This window comes from Coregonus lavaretus, assembly GCF_964263955.1.
Source record: "Coregonus lavaretus genome assembly, contig: HAP1_SCAFFOLD_2390, whole genome shotgun sequence".
Taxonomy (NCBI): domain Eukaryota; kingdom Metazoa; phylum Chordata; class Actinopteri; order Salmoniformes; family Salmonidae; genus Coregonus; species Coregonus lavaretus.
Window position 1 is genome coordinate 18349 of NW_028162742.1, and position 20515 is coordinate 38863.

The following is a 20515-nucleotide window of genomic DNA, read 5'->3' on the forward strand; positions in this document are numbered from 1 at the left end:
TGAATCATTCAGATGTTCATTGGCAAACTTCAGACGGGCATGTATATGTGCTTTCTTGAGCAGGGGGACCTTGCAAGCGCTGCAGGATTTCAGTCCTTCACAGAGTAGTGTGTTACCAATTGTTTTCTTGGTGACTATGGTCCCAGCTGCCTTGAGATCATTGACAAGATCCTCCCGTGTAGTTCTGGGCTGATTCCTCACTGTTCTCATGATCACTCAAGATCATCTCAGATCTTGCATGGAGCCCCAGGCCGAGAGAGATTGACAGTTATTTTGTGTTTCTTCCATTTGCGAATAATCGCACCAACTGTTGTCACCTTCTCACTAAGCTGCTTGGCGTTGGTCTTGTAGCCCATTCCAGCCTTGTGTAGGTCTACAATCTGTCCCTGACATCCTTGGAGAGCTCTTTGGTCTTGGCCATGGTGGAGTGTTTGGTATCTGATTGATTGATTGCTTCTGTGGACAGGTGTCTTTTATACAGGTAACAAACTGAGATTAGGAGCACTCCCTTTAAGAGTGTGCTCCTAATCTCAGCTCGTTACCTGTATAAAAGACACCTGGGAGCCAGAAATCTTTCTGATTGAGAGGGGGTCAAATACTTATTTCCCTCATTAAAAATGCAAATCAATTTATAACATTTTTGACATGTGTTTTTCTGGATATATTTGTTGTTATTCTGTCTCTCACTGTTCAAATAAACCTAACATTAAAATTATAGACTGCTCATTTCTTTGTCAGTGGGCAAACGTACAAAATCAGCAGGGGATCAAATACATTTTTCCCTCACTGTAGCCAAGTTATCGTTACTCATTGTGTATTTATTATTACTTTTATTATTACATGTTTTACTTCTCTATTGTCTTTCTCTCTGCATTATTGATAAGGGCCCGTCAGTCAGCATTTCACTGTTAGCCTACACCTGTTGTTTACACAGCATTAGATGTGTTAGTCAGGAATCACAGATGGGTTAGTCAGGAATCACAGATGGGTTAGTCAGGAATCACAGATGGGTTAGTCAGGAAGCTAAGACTTCATTTGGAATTAAGAGTGGTGTTGTGAAGGGGCAGAATGGTGGAGCTGTCTCTCTGTTCTTCATTCACCCTCAATAAACACACACACACACACACACACACACACACACACACTCAGCTCTGCATTAACCCTCCAAAATGTGATTTTAAACGATGAGGGCTAATTAAACCCAGACAGTGTCCCGACGGAACAGACACATCCAACACCTGATTCATGTTATATTCAATACATACCTACTGCAGATAAGACACATTTTAGATTACTTTTAATTGTACATAGAATTAATCATTGTAATTTCATTTGCAGACGCAGGAGGCTTGTCACGACAGACTCCAAATAGTCGTATTAATCATTGGGTGAAATTGAATATGCCTCAAATGACAGAGGATTAAGCACAGAGGTTGCGTTCCAAATTACATCTACTCCTTGTTTTGTTTCCAATAGATGAGGTCGGCAAAACGACGTTGAACCGTTGCCTAGATGCAGCGAAGGCGTGTAACGTGGACGAGACGTGTCAGAAGCTCCGTACAGAGTATGTTTCGGCCTGCATCCAGCCGTCGGCCCGCTCAGGCCCCTGTAACAGGCCCAGGTGTAACAGGGCTCTCAGGAAGTTCTTCGACCGGGTCCCTCCTGACTACACCCACGAGCTGCTGTTCTGCCCCTGTACAGGTAGGGGGGGGGGGGGGGGGGGGGCTGCTGTTCTGCCCCTGTACAGGTAGGGGGGGGGGGGAGGGGGCTGCTGTTCTGCCCCTGTACAGGTAGGGGGGGGGGGGCTGCTGTTCTGCCCCTGTACAGGTAGGGGGGGGGGGGCTGCTGTTCTGCCCCTGTACAGGTAGGGGGGGGGGGGCTGCTGTTCTGCCCCTGCACAGGTAGGGGGGGGGGGGGGGGGGGTGTACTGTGTGTGGGTGTAGTGTGTGGGTGTAGTGTGTGGGTGTGTGTAGTGTGTGTAGTGTGTGTGTGTGTGGGTGTAGTGTGTGGGTGTGTGTGAGTGTGTGTGGGTGTGTGGGTGTAGTGTGTAGTGTGTGTAACCCTAACCCAGTCTAACCCTGTCCAGACATGGCGTGTGCTGAGAGACGGAGACAGACCATCATACCAGCCTGCTCCTACGAAGACCAAGACAAACCCAACTGTCTGGCTGCACTGAGCATCTGTATGGCCGACTACGTATGCAGGTAGGGGTGGGGTGGGGGGGGGTGGCGGGTGTGGCCGACTACGTATGGGGGTGGGGGGGGGGGCTGACTACGTATGCAGGTAGGGGTGGGGTGGGGGGGGGTGTGTGTGTGTGTGAGTGTGTGTGGGTGTAGTGTGTGTAGTGTGTGGGCGGTGGGGGCCGACTACGTATGGGGGTGGGGGGGGGGCGGTGGGGGCCGACTACGTATGGGGGTGGGGGGGGGGGCTGACTACGTATGCAGGTAGGGGTGGGGCGGGTGGGGCCGACTACGTATGGGGGTGGGGGTGGGGTGGGTGGGGCCGACTACGTATGGGGGTGGGTGGGGGGGGGCGACTACGTATGGGGGTGGGTGGGGTGGGGGGGCCGACTACGTATGGGGGTGGGGGGGGGCGACTACGTATGGGGGTGGGTGGGGTGGGGGGGTGTATGTGGGGAAGGGGGGGTCTGTGGGTGGGTGGGGGAGGGGGGGTCTGTGTGTGGGTGTTGAGGTCAATAGGAGCTTACCTTAGCAGTCCAGAGCTATATACTGTTGGATGGTCCAGTTCAACATATTACTATGGTATACTGTTAGATGGTCCAGTTCAACATATTACTATGGTATACTGTTGGATGGTCCAGTTCAACATATTACTATGGTATACTGTTGGATGGTCCAGTTCAACATATTACTATGGTATACTGTTGGATGGTCCAGTTCAACATATTACTATGGTATACTGTTAGATGGTCCAGTTCAACATATTACTATGGTATACTGTTAGATGGTCCAGTTCAACATATTACTATGGTATACTGTTGGATGGTCCAGTTCAACATATTACTATGGTATACTGTTGGATGGTCCAGTTCAACATATTACTATGGTATACTGTTGGATGGTCCAGTTCAACATATTACTATGGTATACTGTTGGATGGTCCAGTTCAACATATTACTATGGTATACTGTTGGATGGTCCAGTTCAACATATTACTATGGTATACTGTTAGATGGTCCAGTTCAACATATTACTATGGTATACTGTTAGATGGTCCAGTTCAACATATTACTATGGTATACTGTTGGATGGTCCAGTTCAACATATTACTATGGTATACTGTTGGATGGTCCAGTTCAACATATTACTATGGTATACTGTTGGATGGTCCAGTTCAACATATTACTATGGTATACTGTTAGATGGTCCAGTTCAACATATTACTATGGTATACTGTTGGATGGTCCAGTTCAACATATTACTATGGTATACTGTTAGATGGTCCAGTTCAACATATTACTATGGTATACTGTTGGATGGTCCAGTTCAACATATTACTATGGTATACTGTTGGATGGTCCAGTTCAACATATTACTATGGTATACTGTTGGATGGTCCAGTTCAACATATTACTATGGTATACTGTTGGATGGTCCAGTTCAACATATTACTATGGTATACTGTTGGATGGTCCAGTTCAACATATTACTATGGTATACTGTTGGATGGTCCAGTTCAACATATTACTATGGTATACTGTTGGATGGTCCAGTTCAACATATTACTATGGTATACTGTTGGATGGTCCAGTTCAACATATTACTATGGTATACTGTTGGATGGTCCAGTTCAACATATTACTATGGTATACTGTTAGATGGTCCAGTTCAACATATTACTATGGTATACTGTTGGATGGTCCTGTTCAACATATTACTATGGTATACTGTTGGATGGTCCAGTTCAACATATTACTATGGTATACTGTTGGATGGTCCAGTTCAACATATTACTATGGTATACTGTTGGATGGTCCAGTTCAACATATTACTATGGTATACTGTTGGATGGTCCAGTTCAACATATTACTATGGTATACTGTTGGATGGTCCAGTTCAACATATTACTATGGTATACTGTTGGATGGTCCAGTTCAACATATTACTATGGTATACTGTTGGATGGTCCAGTTCAACATATTACTATGGTATACTGTTGGATGGTCCTGTTCAACATATTACTATGGTATACTGTTGGATGGTCCAGTTCAACATATTACTATGGTATACTGTTGGATGGTCCAGTTCAACATATTACTATGGTATACTGTTGGATGGTCCAGTTCAACATATTACTATGGTATACTGTTGGATGGTCCAGTTCAACATATTACTATGGTATACTGTTGGATGGTCCAGTTCAACATATTACTATGGTATACTGTTGGATGGTCCAGTTCAACATATTACTATGGTATACTGTTGGATGGTCCAGTTCAACATATTACTATGGTATACTGTTGGATGGTCCAGTTCAACATATTACTATGGTATACTGTTGGATGGTCTAGGGCTGGGCGATATGGCCTAAAAATCATATCTCCATTTTTTTCTAACTTATGGGTGATTCCTGATATATATAATTGTTTACAGCTATGTTTTCTCTAAATAAGCATTGTTGTACAATTACAGGTCAAATACACTACATTTCAAACAGTCAGCAATAATCTAATTAATTCAGGGCTTGTGGAATTATACCTAGGATAAATATAAGTCTTCCACAACCGTAAGACCTGCTAATAATTTAATTATTTTATCAAAATAGTTTAACCTGCTTCTTTTTTTGCAATAAACACGTATTTGTCTTTCAAGTCTGTCTATGAAAAGGCCCTTTTATGTTACAAATGTAACTAGAACCATCCATAAACACATTCAGTAATAATGACTAAGTTCATGAAGCAGGCATTAGGCTATAGAACATTAACACAGCCCTCATCAACAATCTCTCAAGCCCACGTGCTAGTGATTAGCCAGCTAATCTTTATATTTCAAGTTTAGCCAACGTGGATCTATTTGCTAGCTAGCAAGGTTGAACAGTTGAATTGTTATGAACACACCCTCCTGTCCGTCTCCAACGGTTTGAACAGCGTGTTAGCCTGTCCACTTTGTTCAGATGTTGAAATCAAGTGGCCTACCTTATTTCTCAGAATCAGAACGAGTTGCCAATTCCTTATATATTTGTGTTTTATGCTTATTGCACATTTATAAAACACTAGACAGCTAGTATAACAGTCTTTGGCTAAAATAGCGAGTTGAAACCGGAGTCAGTTTTACGAGGGCATGTTTGGCAGCATGAGTGAAGGAGGCTTTGTTGCAAAATAGGAAGCCGATTCTAGATCTAACTTTTGATTGGAGATTCTTAATGTGAGTGGAAGGAGAGTTTACAGTCTAACCAGACACCTAGATATTTGTAGTTGTCCACATACTCTAGGTCAGACCCACCGAGAGTAGTGATTCTGGTCGGGTGGGTGGGTGCAAGCAGCGTTCGGTTGGGGGCATGGGCAAGTTGCAGCGGAGGGTGCAGAGCTGGTGGCCGGGGTAGTGGTAGCCAGGTGGAAAGCATGGCCAGCCGTAGCAAAATGCTTGTTGAAATTCTCGATTATTGTAGATTTATCGGTGGTGACAGTGTTTCCTAGCCTCAGTGCAGTGGGCAGCTGGGAGGAGGTGCTCTTATTTTCCATGGACTTTACAGTGTCCCAAAACTTTTTGAAGTTAGTGCTACAGGATGCAACGTTCTGTTTGAAAAAGCTAGCCTTTGCTAGGGGCTATATCTGTTCTTAGTTCTGAATTTTTTGAATGGGGCATGCTTATTTAAGATTGAGAGGAAATCACTTTTAAAGAACAACCAGGCATCCTCTACTGACGGAATGAGGTCAATATCCATCCAGGATACCCGGGATACCCAGGCCAGGTCAATTAGGAAGGCCTGCTCGCTAATGTGTTTTAGGGAGCGTTTGACAGTGATGAGGGGTGGTCGTTTGACCGCGGACCCGTTACGGACGCAGGCAATAAGGCAGTGATCGCTGAGATCCTTGTTGAAGACAGCGGAGGTGTATTTAGAGGGTAGATTTGTCAGGATGATATCTATGAGGGTGCCCATGTTTACAGATTTAGCGTTGTACCTGGTAGGTTTGTTGATAATTTGTGTGAGATTGAGGGCATCTAGTTTAGATTGTAGGTTGGCCGGGGTGTTAAGCATATCCCAGTTTAGGTCACCAAGCAGTACGAACTCTGAGGATAGATGGGGGGCAATCAGTTCACATATGGTGTCCAGGGCACAGCTCGGGGCTGAGTGGGGTCTGTAGCAAGCGGCAACAGTGAGAGACTTATTTCTGGAAAGGTGGATTTTTAGAAGTAGAAGCTCAAACTGTTTGGGCACAGACCTGGATAGTATGATAGAGCTCTGGGGGCTATCTCTACGGTAGATTGCAACCACACCTCCTTTGGCAGTTCTATTGAGACAGAAAATGTTGTAGTTGGGGATGGACATTTCTGCATTTTTGGTGGCCTTCCTGAGCCAGGATTCAGACACTGCTAGAACCTCAGGGTTGGCAGAGTGTGCTAACGCAGTGAATAACTCAAACTAAGGGAGGAGGCTTCGGATGTTAATGTGCAAGAAACCAAGGCTTTTACGGTTACAGAAGTCAACAAATGATAACGCCAGGGGAGTAGGAGTGATACTGGTGGCTACAGGGCCTGGGTTAACCTCTACATCACCAGAGGAACAGAGGAGGAGTAGAATAAGGATACGGCTGAAGGCTTTAAGTACTGGTCTTCTAGTGCGTTGGGTACAGAGAATAAAAGTGGCAGATTTCCGGGCGTTGTAGAATAGATTCAGGGCATTATGTACAGACAAGGATATGAGTACAGTGGAGGGAAACCTAAGCGTTGGGTAAAGATGAAGGAGATAGCATCACTGGAGGCACCGATTGAGTCTCTGCGTGTATGGGGGGTGGAACAAAGGAGCTATCTAAGGCAGGTTGAGCTCGGCTGGGGGATCTACAGTGAAATAGTACAATAAGAAATAATTGAAACAGCAATAAGCAAGGTATATTGACATGGGAGAGAGGCATAAAGCAATCACAGGCGTAATTCGAGAGAGCTAAGACAACAGCTGGTAATGGCGACACAGTTTGGGCTGAGGCTAAACATAAACAGGATGAGGTACTGTAAAAAGGAACAGTCCAGCAGGCATCAGCTGTATAGCTGAGTTATCATAAGGTCCGGTGAACAGCAATAGGGGAGTTCGGAGGTAGTTCGGGGGCTGCTACAGCACTGGCGAGCAAGAGGCCACGGCTTGCGTGTGCTAGCGGGCCGGGGCTAGCAGATGGATCTTCATGGTCGACGTCGTAACGGGAAGCCTGTTGAAACCACATCAGACAATTTCGTCGGCAGACCAGTCGTGTTGGATCGGCGGGGCTCCGTGTCAACACTAGGAGGTCCCGTCCGGTTGACAGAGAGGTAGATAGCCGGGAGATGGGCCTGGCTCGAGGCTAGCTCAGGGCTGATTAGCCAACAACTACATCCATTTGGTTGCAGCTAGCTAGTTGCGATGATCCGGTATTAAAGGTCCAGTGATTCAGTGATTCCGGCAGAAAAACCGATATGTTCTGGGTCGATAACGCGCTGTGCAGACTGGCCGATAATAGTCCAGGCTAGAGCTGGCTGGTAGGTAGTGCATGCCACGGAAAATGTTGAAAAACCGCTAATGGAGCTGCTCTTCCTCCCGCGGAAGGACTGCCTGCTCCATGATCTCGCCATCACGTTTGACAACTCCGTTGTGTCCTCCTCCCAGAGTGCAAAGAACCTTGGCGTGACCCTGGACAACACCCTGTCGTTCTCCGCTAACATCAAAGCGGTGACCCGATCCTGTAGGTTCATGCTCTACAACAGTCGCAGAGTACGACCCTACCTTACACAGAAAGCGGAACAGGTCCTAATCCAGGCACTTGTCATCTCCCGTCTGGATTACTGCAACTCGCTGTTGACTGGGCTCCCTGTCTGTCCCAGCCTGTGCCATTAAACCCCTACCGTCTGGTGTTCAACCTTCCCAAGTTCTCTCACGTCACCGCGCTCCTCCGCACACTCCACTGGCTTCCAGTTGAAGCCTGCATCTGCTACAAGACCATGGTGCTTGCCTACGGAGCTGTGAGGGGAACGGCACCTCCGTACCTTCAGGCTCTGATCAGTCCCTACACCCAAATGAGGGCATTGTGTTCATCCACCTCTGGCCTGCTGGCCCCCCTACCTCTACGGAAGCACAGTTCCCGCTCAGCCCAGTCAAAACTGTTCGTTGCTCTGGCACCCCAATGGTGGAACAAGCTCCCTCACGACGCCAGGACAGCAGAGTCACTCACCACCTTCCGGAGACACTTGAAACCCCACCTCAAGGCTAGCTCAAGGCTAACTGGTGCTAGCTTCGGGGGCAGCAGTGATTAGCCAGCAGCAACATCCATCCGGTTTTAATACGATCCGGTGTTAATGTCCAGTGATTCAGTTATTCCAGCAGAAAGTCAGATGTTCTGGGTGAAAGCCGCTAACGGTGGCTAATAGCAAGTAGCTAGTTAGCTGGCTAGCTAGTTTCAACTGGAGATTCTAGATAAAAGGTAAGTCAATAATAGAATCCGTTCCACATTGAGTGAGGCGGGTTGCAGGAAAGTATATTTTGTAGAAGGATGACAAGTGTAATAGGGAAATATGTACGAAAAATACAAACAAAATACAAAAAACAGGCTATTTACACGGACACACAACAAAGAACACGACCGCACTGCTATGCCATAAGTATATAGGTTATAGGTTGAGAGCTTTTGTGAAAGAGCACAGTTAGAAAAATATGGAATATAGAAGAAAACCAGATGGACATCATGAAAATGATCGGAGGAAGTTCAGGAGTAAAAACAAACAAAATATAATTATTGTAGAATTTGACTGTGTCCATAAAATGTATATAGTATGTATGGGCTGGAAGTAGAGGCTTAAGCGTTGTTGTTCACTAGTTTACTCCAATTGGGGAAGGGGTGGTGGGGTTGGAAAGTAATGAAGGGAAATATAATTTGACATTATGATGACATTATTAACTGACTGCTAATCTCACTCCAGGGTTAGGGTCTGATAATATGACTGCTAATCTCACTCCAGGGTTAGGGTCTGATAATATTAACTGACTGCTAATCTCACTCCAGGGTTAGGGTCTGATAATATTAACTGACTGCTAATCTCACTCCAGGGTTAGGGTCTGATAATATTAACTGACTGCTAATCTCACTCCAGGGTTAGGGTCTGATAATATTAACTGACTGCTAATCTCACTCCAGGGTTAGGGTCTGATAATATTAACTGACTGCTAATCTCACTCCAGGGTTAGGGTCTGATAATATTAACTGACTGCTAATCTCACTCCAGGGTTAGGGTCTGATAATATGACTGCTAATCTCACTCCAGGGTTAGGGTCTGATAATATTAACTGACTGCTAATCTCATTCCAGGGTTAGGGTCTGATAATATTAACTGACTGCTAATCTCACTCCAGAGTTAGGGTCTGATAATATTAACTGACTGCTAATCTCACTCCAGGGTTAGGGTCTGATAATATTAACTGACTGCTAATCTCACTCCAGGGTTCGGGTCTGATAATATTAACTGACTGCTAATCTCACTCCAGGGTTAGGGTCTGATAATATTAACTGACTGCTAATCTCATTCCAGGGTTAGGGTCTGATAATATTAACTGACTGCTAATCTCATTCCAGGGTTAGGGTCTGATAATATTAACTGACTGCTAATCTCATTCCAGGGTTAGGGTCTGATAATATTAACTGACTGCTAATCTCACTCCAGGGTTAGGGTCTGATAATATTAACTGACTGCTAATCTCATTCCAGGGTTAGGGTCTGATAATATTAACTGACTGCTAATCTCACTCCAGGGTTAGGGTCTAATAATATTAACTGACTGCTAATCTCACTCCAGGGTTAGGGTCTAATAATATTAACTGACTGCTAATCTCACTCCAGGGTTAGGGTCTAATAATATTAACTGACTGCTAATCTCATTCCAGGGTTAGGGTCTGATAATATGACTGCTAATCTCACTCCAGGGTTAGGGTCTGATAATATTATCTGACTGCTAATCTCACTCCAGGGTTAGGGTCTGATAATATTAACTGACTGCTAATCTCACTCCAGGGTTAGGGTCTGATAATATTAACTGACTGCTAATCTCACTCCAGGGTGAGGGTCTGATAATATTAACTGACTGCTAATCTCACTCCAGGGTTAGGGTCTGATAATATTAACTGACTGCTAATCTCACTCCAGGGTTAGGGTCTGATAATATTAACTGACTGCCAATCTCACTTCAGTCAAACATTATTAACTGACTGGCAATCTTGGAATTCCTTCACTAACCACATACATGTACACACACTCATACACACACACACACACACACACACACACACACACACAGAGAGAGAGAGAGCTGCTGCTTCACACACATCATTACTATGACATGATGGATGGGACAGGGAGACAGGGAGACATCATTAATATGACATGAAGGATGGGACAGGGACAGACAGGGAGACATCATTAATATGACATGAAGGATGGGACAGGGAGAGACAGGGAGACATCATTACTATGACATGAAGGATGGGACAGGGACAGACAGGGAGACATCATTAATATGACATGAAGGATGGGACAGGGACAGACAGGGAGACATCATTAATATGGCATGAAGGATGGGACAGGGACAGACAGGGAGACATCATTAATATGGCATGAAGGATGGGACAGGGACAGAAGAGGAGCTAGAGAGGAGAAGAGAAGAGGAGGTCTAAATGATGATGATGATGATGATGATGGATGGAAAGAGACAGGAGGTGTAGTGGGGATGAGGTATGGTACTGTATATCATAGCAGATCCATGTTAGTCTAATACCCTTGGTCTAGCAGTCATTAGTCTAATACCCTTGGTCTAACAGTCATTAGTCTAATACCCTTGGTCTAGCAGTCATTAGTCTAATACCCTTGGTCTAGCAGTCATTAGTCTAATACCCTTGGTATCCATGTTAGTCTAATACCCTTGGTCTAGCAGTCATTAGTCTAATACCCTTGGTCTAACAGTCATTAGTCTAATACCCTTGGTCTAACAGTCATTAGTCTAATACCCTTGGTCTAGCAGTCATTAGTCTAATACCCTTGGTCTAACAGTCATTAGTCTAATACCCTTGGTCTAACAGTCATTAGTCTAATACCCTTGGTTTAACAGTCATTAGTCTAATACCCTTGGTCTAACAGTCATTAGTCTAATACCCTTGGTCTAGCAGTCATTAGTCTAATAGCCTTGGTCTAGCAGTCATTAGTCTAATACCCTTGGTCTAACAGTCATTAGTCTAATACCCTTGGTCTAGCAGTCATTAGTCTAATACCCTTGGTCTAACAGTCATTAGTCTAATACCCTTGGTCTAACAGTCATTAGTCTAATACCCTTGGTCTAACAGTAATTAGTCTAATACCCTTGGTCTAACAGTCATTAGTCTAATACCCTTGGTCTAGCAGTCATTGGTCTAATACCCTTGGTCTAGCAGTCATTAGTTAATACCCTTGGTCTAACAGTCATTAGTCTAATACCCTTGGTCTAGCAGTCATTAGTCTAATACCCTTGGTCTAACAGTCATTAGTCTAATACCCTTGGTCTAGCAGTCATTAGTCTAATACCCTTGGTCTAGCAGTCATTAGTCTAATACCCTTGGTCTAGCAGTCATTAGTCTAATACCCTTGGTCTAGCAGTCATTAGTCTAATACCCTTGGTCTAACAGTCATTAGTCTAATACCCTTGGTCTAGCAGTCATTAGTTTAATACCCTTGGTCTAACAGTCATTAGTCTAATACCCTTGGTCTAGCAGTCATTAGTCTAATACCCTTGGTCTAACAGTCATTAGTCTAATACCCTTGGTCTAGCAGTCATTAGTCTAATACCCTTGGTGTAGCAGTCATTAGTCTAATACCCTTGGTCTAACAGTCATTAGTCTAATACCCTTGGTCTAGCAGTCATTAGTCTAATACCCTTGGTATCCATGTTAGTCCAATACCCTTGGTCTAGCAGTCATTAGTCTAATACCCTTGGTCTAACAGTCATTAGTCTAATACCCTTGGTCTAGCAGTCATTAGTCTAATACCCTTGGTCTAGCAGTCATTAGTCTAATACCCTTGGTCTAACAGTCATTAGTCTAATACCCTTGGTCTAACAGTCATTAGTCTAATACCCTTGGTCTAGCAGTCATTAGTCTAATACCCTTGGTCTAGCAGTCATTAGTCTAATACCCTTGGTCTAGCAGTCATTAGTCTAATACCCTTGGTCTAACAGTCATTAGTCTAATACCCTTGGTCTAACAGTCATTAGTCTAATACCCTTGGTCTAGCAGTCATTAGTCTAATACCCTTGGTCTAACAGTCATTAGTCTAATACCCGTGGTCTCTCCCCCCCCAGGTCCCGTTGGGCCCAGTTTCAGTATGACTGCCAGCCCTCAGAGCACGTTGCCAGCGGTTGTAAGCAGGACAACTACGCAGTCTGTCTCCTTGCCTACACCGGCCTCATGGGTAAGAACTAACACTTGTATATAGTATGTAATGTATATAGTATGTAATGTATATAGTATGTAATGTATATAGTATGTCATGTATATAGTATGTCATGTATATAGTATGTCATGTATATAGTGGGGAGAACAAATATTTGATACACTGCCGATTTTGCAGGTTTTCCTACTTACAAAGCATGTAGAGGTCTGTAATTTTTACACTTCATCTGTGAGAGACGGAATCTAAAACAAAAATCCAGAAAATCACATTGTATGATTTTTAAGTAATTAATTTGCATTTTATTGCATGTCATAAGTATTTGATCACCTACCAACCAGTAAGAATTCCGGCTCTCACAGACCTGTTCGTTTTTCTTTAAGAAGCCCTCTTGTTCTCCACTCATTACCTGTATTAACTGCACCTGTTTGAACTCGTTACCTGTATAAAAGAAACCTGTCCACACACTCAATCAAACAGACTCCAACCTCTCCACAATGGCCAAGACCAGAGAGCTGTGTAAGGACATCAGGGATAAAATTGTAGACCTGCACAAGGCTGGGATGGGCTACAGGACAATAGGCAAGCAGCTTGGTGAGAAGGCAACAACTGTTGGCGCAATTATTAGAAAATGGAAGAAGTTCAAGATGACGGTCAATCACCCTCGGTCTGGGTCTCCATGCAAGATCTCACCTCGTGGGGCATCAATGATCATGAGGAAGGTGAGGGATCAGCCCAGAACTACACGGCAGGACCTGGTCAATGACCTGAAGAGAGCTGGGACCACAGTCTCAAAGAAAACCATTAGTAACACACTACGCCGTCATGGATTAAAATCCTGCAGCGCACGCAAGGTCCCCCTGCTCAAGCCAGCGCATGTCCAGGCCCGTCTGAAGTTTGCCAATGACCATCTGGATGATCCAGAGGAGGAATGGGAGAAGGTCATGAGGTCTGATGAGACAAAAATAGAGCTTTTTGGTCTAAACTCCACTCGCCGTGTTTGGAGGAAGAAGAAGGATGAGTACAACCCCAAGAACACCATCCCAACCATGAAGCATGGAGGTGGAAACATCATTCTTTGGGGATGCTTTTCTGCAAAGGGGACAGGACGACTGCACCGTATTGAGGGGAGGATGGATGGGGCCATGTATCGCGAGATCTTGGCCAACAACCTCCTTCCCTCAGTAAGAGCATTGAAGATGGGTCGTGGCTGGGTCTTCCAGCATGACAACGACCCGAAACACACAGCCAGGGCAACTAAGGAGTGGCTCCGTAAGAAGCATCTCAAGGTCCTGGAGTGGCCTAGCCAGTCCAGACCTGAACCCAATAGAAAATCTTTGGAGGGAGCTGAAAGTCCGTATTGCCCAGCGACAGCCCCGAAACCTGAAGGATCTGGAGAAGGTCTGTATGGAGGAGTGGGCCAAAATCCCTGCTGCAGTGTGTGCAAACCTGGTCAAGACGTACAGGAAACGTATGATCTCTGTAATTGCAAACAAAGGTTTCTGTACCAAATATTAAGTTCTGCTTTTCTGATGTATCAAATACTTATGTCATGCAATAAAATGCAAATTAATTACTTAAAAATCATACAATGTGATTTTCTGGATTTTTGTTTTAGATTCCGTCTAAAACAAAAAGGAAGGAGAGACAGGGGGAGAAGAGAGAGAGATGAAGGGAGAGGGAGAGAGAGAGAGAGAGAGAGAGAGAGAGACAGCGAGAGAGAGAGAGAGAGAGAGAGAGAGACAGAGTTAAAGAGTTAGAGAGAGAGAGACAGAGAGAGAGACAGAGTTATAGAGAGAGAGAGAGAGAGAGAGAGAGAGTTAAAGAGAGAGAGAGAGACAGAGTTATAGAGAGAGAGAGACAGAGTTAGAGAGAGAGAGAGAGAGAGAGAGAGAGAGAGAGAGAGACAGTTAAAGAGAGAGAGAGACAGAGAGAGAGAGAGAGAGAGAGAGAGAGAGAGAGAGAGAGAGAGAGAGAGAGAGACAGAGTTATATAGAGAGAGAGACAGACAGAGTTATATATATATATATATATATAGAGAGAGAGAGAGAGAGAGAGAGAGAGAGAGAGAGAGAGTTAGAGAGAGCGAGAGAGAGAGACAGAGTTATAGAGAGAGAGAGAGAGAGAGAGAGAGTTATAGAGAGAGAGAGAGAGAGACAGAGTTAAAGAGAGAGAGAGAGAGTTAGAGAGAGAGAGAGAGAGAGACAGAGTTAAAGAGAGAGAGAGAGAGAGAGAGAGAGAGACAGAGAGAGAGAGAGAGAGAGAGAGAGAGAGAGAGAGAGAGACAGAGAGAGGGAGAGAGACAGAGAGAGGGAGAGAGACAGAGAGAGAGAGAGAGAGAGAGAGAGAGAGAGTTAAAGAGAGAGAGAGAGTTAGAGAGAGAGAGAGAGAGAGAGAGAGAGACAGACAGAGTTATAGAGAGAGAGAGAGAGAGACATAGTTAAAGAGAGAGAGAGAGTTAGAGAGAGAGAGAGAGAGACAGAGTTAAAGAGAGAGAGACAGAGAGAGGGAGAGAGACAGAGAGAGAGAGACAGAGAGAGAGAGAGAGAGAGAGAGAGAGAGAGAGAGAGTTATAGAGAGAGAGAGAGAGACAGAGTTAAAGAGAGAGAGAGAGTTAGAGAGAGAGAGAGAGAGACAGAGTTAAAGAGAGAGAGAGAGAGAGAGACAGAGAGGGAGAGAGACAGAGAGAGGGAGAGAGACAGAGACAGAGAGAGAGAGAGAGAGAGAGAGAGAGAGAGAGAGAGAGAGCTCTCACCTTCCATCCCTACTACTCTACTGGTAACTCACGATCTGCCCGTTGGAGAACCCTAACCCTAACCCTGACCCTAACCCTGACTCATCAGACCTCAACTGTTAAAAAGAGAGATGGAGAAAGAGACAGAAAAGACATCTCAACTAACAGTAGACAGAGATGCTAGCTGTTGTTAGGTGCTTAAGGGGCCAGAGAGAAATGGATGGAGGTAAATAGGGCGTTTTTGTGCCTCAAAGTGCAGCAATTTGAAGAAGCTACTAGATAGCTGCAAGGCTCTCAGTCTCCAAACATCCAACAGACAAAACACAACAACAACAACATCTTCCAGGGGTTCGTCCCAAATGGCACCCTATTGGCCCTGGTCTAAATGAGTTCACTATATAGGGGATAGGGTGCTATTTGGGATGCATCCCAGAAAACCAGTCAACCTACAAACAAACAAACACTGTTAGCTAGAGTGTTTCAGCACCCAAACACAGCTCACCTGTCTTCTCCAACTGAAGCTTTAGTCTGAAAACTCAACAAGGCTTTCATCTTCAATCATTAAATATTTCCCATTCATAGTCTGTGGACAACAATACACTCTGGGAATTGTTATTTTGGAACACAACATTTCTTTTTGGTAAGGCTGTTAGTTGTGTGTCAGAGCAGTCTGTCTCAACCAACAAGCTATTCTGAAAAAGTGGAGCGCAACAAGCTTGTCGTCTTGTACCATTAAGATTCCCCATCTGACTGTGTAAAAACATGAATTGTTGCATAGATATATCATCTTTCTCTTCTTCCATCACTCCCTCCCTCTCTCCCTTTCTCCCCTCCTTCCATCCCTCCCTCCCTCACTCCCTCCTTCCCTCTCTCCCCCATCTTCCATCCCTCCCTGCCTCCCTCTCCTCATTCCATCCCTCCCTGCCTCCCTCTCTTCCCCATCTTCCATCCCTCCCTGCCTCCCTCTCTCTCCCCTCATTCCATCCCTCCCTGCCTCCCTCTTCCCCCATCTTCCATCCCTCCCTGCCTCCCTCTCTTCCCCTCCTTCCATCCCTCCCTGCCTCCCTCTCTCTCCCCTCCATCCCTCCCTCCCTGCCTCCCTCTCCCCCCTCCATCCCTCCCTCCCTGCCTCCCTCTCCCCCCTCCATCCCTCCCTCCCTGCCTCCCTCTCCCCCCTCCATCCCTCCCTCCCTGCCTCCCTCTCCTCCCCTCCTTCCATCCCTCCCTGCCCCCCTCTCTTCCCCCATCTTCCATCCCTCCCTGCCTCCCTCTCTTCCCCCTCCTTCCATCCCTCCCTGCCTCCCTCTCTCTCCCCTCCTTCCATCCCTCCCTGCCTCCCTCTTCTCCCATCTTCCATCCCTCCCTGCCTCCCTCTCTCTCCCCATCTTCCATCCCTCCCTGCCTCCCTCTCTCTCCCCTCCTTCCATCCCTCCCTGCCTCCCTCTCTCTCCCCTCCATCCCTCCCTCCCTGCCTCCCTCTCCCTCCCTGCCTCCCTCTCTCTCCCCTCATTCCATCCCTCCCTGCCTCCCTCTCTTCCCCCATCTTCCATCCCTCCCTGCCTCCCTCTCTCTCCCCTCCTTCCATCCCTCCCTGCCTCCCTCTCTTCCCCCATCTTCCATCCCTCCCTGCCTCCCTCTCTCTCCCCTCCTTCCATCCCTCCCTGCCTCCCTCTCTCTCCCCATCTTCCATCCCTCCCTCCCTCCTTCTCTCTCCCCTCCATCCCTCCCTCCCTGCCTCCCTCTCTCTCTCTCCCCTCCATCCCTCCCTCCCTGCCTCCCTCTCCCCCCCTCCATCCCTCCCTCCCTGCCTCCCTCTCCCCCCCTCCTTCCATCCCTCCCTGCCTCCCTCTCCCCCCTCCTTCCCTGCCTCCCTTCCTCTCTCCCCTCCTTCCATCCCTCCCTGCCTCCCTCTCTCTCCCCTCATTCCATCCCTCCCTGCCTCCCTCTCTTCCCCCATCTTCCATCCCTCCCTGCCTCCCTCTCTCTCTCCCCTCCTTCCATCCCTCTCTTCCCCCATCTTCCATCCCTCCCTGCCTCCCGCTCTCTCCCCTCATTCCATCCCTCCCTGCCTCCCTCTCTCTCCCCTCCTTCCATCCCTCCCTGCCTCCCTCTCTCTCCATCTTCCATCCCTCCCTGCCTCCCTCTCTCTCCCCATCTTCCATCCCTCCCTGCCTCCCTCTCTCTCCCCTCCTTCCATCCCTCCCTGCCTCCCTCTCTCTCCCCTCCATCCCTCCCTCCCTGCCTCCCTCTCCCTCCCTGCCTCCCTCTCTCTCCCCTCATTCCATCCCTCCCTGCCTCCCTCTCTTCCCCCATCTTCCATCCCTCCCTGCCTCCCTCTCTCTCCCCTCCTTCCATCCCTCCCTGCCTCCCTCTCTTCCCCCATCTTCCATCCCTCCCTGCCTCCCTCTCTCTCCCCTCCTTCCATCCCTCCCTGCCTCCCTCTCTCTCCCCATCTTCCATCCCTCCCTCCCTCCTTCTCTCTCCCCTCCATCCCTCCCTCCCTGCCTCCCTCTCTCTCTCTCCCCTCCATCCCTCCCTCCCTGCCTCCCTCTCCCCCCCTCCATCCCTCCCTCCCTGCCTCCCTCTCCCCCCCTCCTTCCATCCCTCCCTGCCTCCCTCTCCCCCCTCCTTCCCTGCCTCCCTTCCTCTCTCCCCTCCTTCCATCCCTCCCTGCCTCCCTCTCTCTCCCCTCCTTCCATCCCTCTCTTCCCCCATCTTCCATCCCTCCCTGCCTCCCTCTCTCTCCCCTCATTCCATCCCTCCCTGCCTCCCTCTCTTCCCCCATCTTCCATCCCTCCCTGCCTCCCTCTCTCTCTCCCCTCCTTCCATCCCTCTCTTCCCCCATCTTCCATCCCTCCCTGCCTCCCGCTCTCTCCCCTCATTCCATCCCTCCCTGCCTCCCTCTCTCTCCCCTCCTTCCATCCCTCCCTGCCTCCCTCTCTCTCCATCTTCCATCCCTCCCTGCCTCCCTCTCTCTCCCCATCTTCCATCCCTCCCTGCCTCCCTCCCTCCCTCTCTCCCCTCCATCCCTCCCTCCCTGCCTCCCTCTCCCCTCCATCCCTCCCTCCCTGCCTCCCTCTCCCCTCCTTCCATCCCTCCCTCCCTCTCTCTCCCCTCCATCCCTCCCTCCCTGCCTTCCTCTCCCCCCCTCCATCCCTCCCTCCCTCCCTTCCTCTCTCCCCTCCTTCCATCCCTCCCTGCCTCCCTCTCTCTCCCATCTTCCATCCCTCCCTGCCTCCCTCTCTCTCCCCTCATTCCATCCCTCCCTGCCTCCCTCTCTTCCCCCATCTTCCATCCCTCCCTGCCTCCCTCTCTCCCCTCCTTCCATCCCTCCCTCCCTGCCTCCCTCTCTCTCCCCTCCTTCCATCCCTCCCTCTCTTCCCCCATCTTCCACCCCCCCCTGCCTTCTCTCTCTCCAGGCACTGCCATCACTCCTAACTACCTGGATAACTCAACGTCTAATGTGGGTCCGTGGTGTTCGTGCTCGGCCTCCGGGAACTACAAGGAGCAGTGCGATGACTTCCTTGAATATTTCCATGACAACGTCTGCCTGAGTGAGTGAAAGCGCCATTCAACGTGCACTATAGTAACCGTAGAAACACTGTCAATCAACAGCAACACACTATAGCTGTAGTAACCATAGTAACACTGCCGCCAACACACTCCAACCGTAGTAACACTATCTAATGTGCCTACCATAACACCACTAACACTATGAACAAATGGTTCAGACCCTCGTCATACTGTACAATAAACTGGTGTTGGTTCAGATGCCTGTCTGGCACTGGAGATCCGTCATCAGTTATACCTAAATAACATGGAAGGAAATCATTCATAGAAAGAAGATAGAAGAGAGAGTATTTCATTTATAAACTCCTTATAGAGCCAAGCCATTATAGAGACTCACTCAATCATCTCTATAGAGCCAAGCCATTATAGAGACACTCAATCATCTCTATAGAGCCAAGCCATAATGGAGACTCACTCAATCATCTCTATAGAGCCAAGCCATTATAGAGACTCACTCAATCATCTCTATAGAGCCAAGCCATTATAGACTCACTCAATCATCTCTATAGAGCCATAATGGAGACTCACTCAATCATCTCTATAGAGCCATAATGGAGACTCACTCAATCATCTCTATAGAGCCATAATGGAGACTCACTCAATCATCTCTATAGAGCCATAATGGAGACTCACTCAATCATCTCTATAGAGCCAAGCCATAATAGAGACTCACTCAATCATCTCTATAGAGCCATTATTGAGACTCACTCAATCATCTCTATAGAGCCAAGCCATTATAGAGACTCACTCAATCATCTCTATAGAGCCAAGCCATAATAGAGACTCACTCAATCATCTCTATAGAGCCAAGCCATAATAGAGACTCACTCAATCATCTCTATAGAGCCATTATTGAGACTCACTCAATCATCTCTATAGAGCCAAGCCATTATAGAGACTCACTCAATCATCTCTATAGAGCCAAGCCATAATGGAGACTCACTCAATCATCTCTATAGAGCCAAGCCATTATAGAGACTCACTCAATCATCTCTATAGAGCCAAGCCATTATAGACTCACTCAATAATCTCTATAGAGCCATAATGGAGACTCACTCAATCATCTCTATAGAGCCATAATGGAGACTCACTCAATCATCCTATAGAGCCATAATGGAGACTCACTCAATCATCACTGTAGAGCCAAGCCATAATAGAGACTCACTCAATCATCTCTATAGAGCCAAGCCATAATAGAGACTCACTCAATCATCTCTATAGAGCCATTATTGAGACTCACTCAATCATCTCTATAGAGCCAAGCCATTATAGAGACTCACTCAATCATCTCTATAGAGCCAAGCCATTATAGAGACTCACTCAATCATCTCGTTAGAGCCAAGCCATTATAGAGACTCACTCAATCATCTCTATAGAGCCAAGCCATTATAGAGACTTTAGTCAAAACTTTAGTCTCCTCTCTCTCTCGGTCACTCTCTCTCACTCTCTTTCTCTCTGTCTCTCTCTCTCTCTCTCCATCTCTCTCTCTCCATCTCTCTCTCTCCGTCTCTCGCCATCTGGTACAGTAGAAGTTATGATAAGGATGAACACATTTCTAATGGCGGCGTTCGGTTCTAATGGTTCATGGACTAGTGGTCCGCATC

The 20515-nt window shown here is 47.1% G+C and overlaps 1 protein-coding gene across 1 annotated transcript in view; it reads left to right on the forward strand.

Moving 5' to 3' along the window:
- Positions 1 to 20515, forward strand: part of LOC311118934 (GDNF family receptor alpha-4-like) — a gene marked incomplete at both ends in the record, with an annotated part of 49034 nt that overhangs the window by 17011 nt on the left and 11508 nt on the right. Inside the window, 4 exons of the mRNA XM_084193684.1 lie at positions 1477 to 1701; positions 2087 to 2204; positions 12519 to 12628; positions 18761 to 18895. Of these exons, the coding sequence (XP_084049810.1) occupies positions 1477 to 1701; positions 2087 to 2204; positions 12519 to 12628; positions 18761 to 18895 (588 nt within the window). The remainder of the gene's footprint in view (positions 1 to 1476; positions 1702 to 2086; positions 2205 to 12518; positions 12629 to 18760; positions 18896 to 20515) is intronic.